We start from the raw sequence: 4,675 nt of genomic DNA on the forward strand, positions 1-4,675 counted from the left end.
TCTATTGTTTACGATGTGTAATGAAGGACAAGCTCATACGTGCAACTATATTGTCAATAGGCATGACTACGACATGGGCTACTGTTTGGTTGATGGTATCTATCATTCGTGAGCGATCTTTATCAAGACCATCTCTCAGCCAGTTGGTCAGAAAAGAGCTCACTTTGCCCCAAAACAAGAAGATAGAAATGATGTGGAGAGGGCATTTGGAGTGCTAAAGGCCCGTTTTACAGTTGTTCATGGACCTGCTAACAATCGGATATGTAGACCTTATGGGAGTTGATGACATGTTGTGTGATCATGCACAACATGATTGTGGAGGATGAGGATGAAGATGCTGAGAGGTCTGGAATTTGAGAACATGGGTGATGCTATCCAATTGTCAAATTAGAATCCGGCCACGTTTGATGAGTTTGTCCAAATGCATTAACAAATTTGACATCGAGCAACTCATGAAAAGCTTAAAGAAGATTTGATTGAGCAACTGTGGTCGTGGGCACTTAAAGAGGACACCTGGAACATATGTGCTAGTTGAATTCAAGTTTGAACAGTTTTATTTTAGAACTTAGTTGAATTTGATATTTACATTCGAACTATTGTATTTTCACTTCATGAAGATTTGATATGTTATTATTTTGGGTGTTGTAGACTTAAAAAAACAAAGGTAAACGTTTAGCGGGCATGGTTGGATGGACGACTTCCATATATGTGCCCCGGACGATTCTCGACTAGTACGTAGATAAATGTAGTGTCCATTTTAAGAGTCGGCGTTTGGAATGACCTTTGTTTTTCCTAGGAATTAACTGTTATACCGTTTTGATTAGTTGAGAAGCGGGTAGTTGGGTTGTGTGCAAAAGTAAGACACTCTAAGCGAGCGAACCAAGGGGATGGTTTGATGTTTTGTGGTGGAACTAACCTATCAGGATTTAAGTTTTAGACTTGGCATTGGTACTCGCATTTTCTGGATTTATTTCAGACTTTCCGACGATGTTCATTGAGTGTGAGAAGACTTTCCCATCAACTATAAGGTGTATGTGCTGATTTCGTCAACAGATGCTCATGATAGTCATAGTGATAATGCGTATGTGTGTGTTCATGAAGATAAATGTATATGAACGTATGCGATTGTACTGCGTAAAAATGAAAGACACTCTGAGCCCGGTGCTGTCAACGGTAATGCTAAGTTTGGATTGGAGAGGATAGTGGGCGAAGATGGAAAATCGACTGATTTAACAGAAAAATTAACAATACTGTTAAACCACTAAACTAAGGTTGGCCCATTGCAAGTTTGCAACGCGCACTCTCCTAATCAGCGCTGAATTCAACTCAGCATTTCAGCCACGACTTGTATGCCGCCGCTTCTCCACCCACACCGGCGACAGCACCGGCGTCGGCCCAAGGCTCACCACCTGCTCCTCTTCGGCCTCCACCTCGTCTCTCACGGCATCCACATCGCCCTTCCCTGCGGCCACGATGTCCTCCATCTCCTCCTCGCCGTCGTCGTCTTCATCATCTTCGTCGTCCTCCTCTTCTTTCCCCACCACCCTTATCCTCCACACCTTCACGCTCTTGTCCAGCCCGGCGCTGTACACCACCATGCTTCCCTCCACCTCCCCTGCCTCGCCGCCGCCCACCGCCAGGCACCGCACGGGCCCGCGGTGCCCCTCGATCACGGCCAGGCACGTGTGCGACTCGCCGCCCTTCCCCTCCCGCCTCCACACGCGCATGGTCGCGTCCTCCGACCCGCTCACCACCACCCGCCCGCCGCAGCCGGAGGCCAGGCAGAACACCGCAAGCCGGTGACCCTTGAGGAACCCGACGTGCACCGGCCGGCCCGCCGAGGCCTCCTTCTCCCAGATGTTGACGTAGCCGTCGGAGGAGCCGGCGTAGAGGAAGCACCGTCGGGTGGTGCCGCTCGCGGCGTGGCAGATCGTGAGCGCGTTGACTGGGGACAGCTCGGAGCGGAGCACGATGATGAGGGCGTGCGCGGTGCCGCCGTACACCCGGCGCCACATCTTGACGGTGCCGTCGGCGGAGCCCGTGAAGATGCAGCCGTCGGCCTCGTTGACGAGCATGGCATTAATAGGCCCATCGTGGGCGACGAAGGAATCGACGCAGCTGCCGTCGGAGAGCTTCCACGCCTTGACGGTGTGGTCGTGCGACGCGGTGTAGAGGAGGCCCGCGACGGCGTGGAGCACGAGGCACGACACGGTGTCGCGGTGGTGGTGCGGGCGCTTCTTGGCGAAGGAGAGGAGGCCGCCCTTGGCCGGGAGCGTGGCCGCCTTCTTGGCGCGGATGTGGTCGCACACGGCCGCCGCGCACACCGTCCACACCCGGACGTGGTGGTCGCGGCTGTGGGAGGTGACGAGCGTCCCGCCGCACGCCGCTAGAGCAGGGACACGGCCGCGGCCCACGTCGAGGTACCCGCGGTTGAAGCACCCGGGCGCCGCCCACGCGCGGACGCGGCCGCTGTCGGACGCCGTGAACAGCACCCCTCTCGCCACGGCGAGCGCGTGCACGTCGCCGTCCAGCCGGTGCAGCGCCGCGAGGCAGTGGTAGATCGCGGCGGGCGACGGCGGAAAGCGCAGCCTGCTGTGCAGCGGCGACTGCACCCACGGCGAGCACCCGCCTCCCACGCCTCCGACTCCCATCATCGCCGGCAATTCCGCGACAGGCACGGACGACATGCTCATCCGCGCCGGCTCCGCCGCCTCGCGCGCCGGGGACCGCCCCCCTCCTCCTCCTCCTCCTCCTCCCCCGCGCGCATAGTGGTGCACGGGCGTCTGCGCCGCCGCCGGCCGCGCCTTCCGGTCCTCCTCGAAGAAGCTAAAGCTCTTGCGCCGCCCAAAATCCATCACCACCCACTATCTCCAGCAAGCCACTCCCCAAGAAGTCCACTCTCTACTCCCCACGACACGGTCGAATTGAACTCACCAGCCTAGCACCTGCTGTAGTATCGACCGCAATGCCGTCGCGCTACCTCGTCGACGCTGCTGCTGCCCTACCCACCACCGCCACCGCTACGCACAGCCTCGCCACCTTTATGCGTATGGGCACGTACGTATAAACCCGATCGCGATCCCCGCGCGCGTATGAAAAATCGGTGGATGGAGGCGCGCGCGCGGCGCGCCCGCTCGTAAGTACCTGCGCCGGTACCACGGCCGCGGCACCATAAACGCGGGGGAGGGAGCGCGCCGGAGTTAAGGAGCTAGTAAATGGCGGCTACGTACGTACGGGGGCCGTAGGAAGATTTGGGGAGGAAGATTACGTGCACGTGGTCGCGTACTTGCGCCGGCGATGAATGCTTTGGCTTGGCATTTGGCGCCATCAAGGCTTGAACTCGAATAGCCGGAGCCGGGAGGGGGGTTCCCAGATCCGACGGCTACTGCGGGGACCCTCCTCGGCATCCAACGGCGGCTGCCCGCCCGCCGGCTACCTAGCTAGGTGAGGTGATGCAAGGGTCGGCTAGGCGATGGATTGGGTGGAGACCAGGAGGATCTCGCGAGATCAAGCCTAGCTAGAGCTGCTGCCTGCTGTTGAGGTGTACCTCCGCCGGGCCATTGATGCGCTCAGCGCCGATCGTCGTCATGCAAGACATCGGGTACATGTTCATTTACTGCAACCGCATCTGCGTATATTGGATGGCTGGCTGGCTGGTTATTTGTATTTTATTTTAGTTCACCGCTATTTCTTTTGACATCTATTTTAGTGCAACTGCTATTTCGACATGGAGTGCGGGGCGCAACCTGTTTTAAACACATAACCACATGTTTGGAAATTTTGGAAGCTCTAAACACTCCTCTTGTACAATCGCAAACTTTGGAAATGTTTTTAACACATAACCACATGTTTGTGATAATTCGTAATTAACTTTCTCAAATCCCTCAAGGTTTAGCTTGTTTCGATACTTTGTCACACTGGTGGGGCCCACTGTCAATGATAACCTGCCATGTTTTGTGCATATTTCCTACCATCAGTCGCATAAATATCGAATTTAGTTGATTCCAATTTCACCGACGAAGAAGCTCACCGAGCCGGAGACTAGGATGATGTGGTGGGCCGAACGTGGGGTGGGGTGGGGGAGGATTTACGAGTACGGGTGCATGCACAGGGGGTAAGGTTTATAGGGGCGATTTGATAATTTGCCACCCCTTATTTCCCCCTTTCACAATTTGGCACCCATTGTCTCAATGACGGGCGGGCCCGGGCCCCACTTGTCATTCTTAGGGGGGGCAAATTATGAAAGGGGGAGGTAAGGGGTGGCAAATTATCAAATTTGCCGGTTTATAGGTATGGTCGGAGTGTTGGCTCCAGCAGGGCGGGGCAGCAACAATGAGGATGGCGGTGGTTTCGCATTTGCTGAAATACGGGGTTTACCACAAAGAAAGAGAAAGATGGTAGTAGCGGAATTGATTGAGGCATTATTTTGACAACTGTTGAGTAGCCAACTCCTATAAAAACGAAAAAACTAAACAAATACGAGAAAAAGAGGTTGTGGTCCCCCGCGCGAGTGGGCCGACCCGTCTCGCCTGCCCCTTCAGCGAGTCGAAAGGTGGACTCGCTGAGCCTATGTTCGGTTATCTCCAGAAATCACTAATTAAGGAGTACCCATTATAAAGATCACGCCCACCTCCCCAGGTTACGACAATGGCCGCGCATGCAGTGCGCCTCTTAT

General features: G+C 55.1%; 1 protein-coding gene across 1 annotated transcript; it reads right to left on the reverse strand.

Annotated features, from left to right (window-relative positions):
• Window positions 1–1,126: 1,126 nt before the first annotated feature.
• Window positions 1,127–3,671, reverse strand: LOC125548200 (protein JINGUBANG). Its single transcript, XM_048711868.2, has one exon. The coding sequence runs from the start codon at window positions 2,853–2,855 to the stop codon at window positions 1,335–1,337; it is 1,521 nt and encodes a 506-aa protein (XP_048567825.1). The 5' UTR covers window positions 2,856–3,671; the 3' UTR covers window positions 1,127–1,334.
• Between the last annotated feature and the right edge of the window lie 1,004 nt (window positions 3,672–4,675).

Source organism: Triticum urartu, chromosome 3A (genome assembly GCF_056163025.1).
Source record: "Triticum urartu cultivar PI428250 chromosome 3A, HENAU_Tu73, whole genome shotgun sequence".
Taxonomy (NCBI): domain Eukaryota; kingdom Viridiplantae; phylum Streptophyta; class Magnoliopsida; order Poales; family Poaceae; genus Triticum; species Triticum urartu.

What these genes read in the sequence shown, in the direction of transcription:
- LOC125548200 (XM_048711868.2), bottom strand. Translation starts at nt 2,855, where the DNA reads ATGGATTTTGGGCGGCGCAAGAGCTTTAGCTTCTTCGAGGAGGACCGG.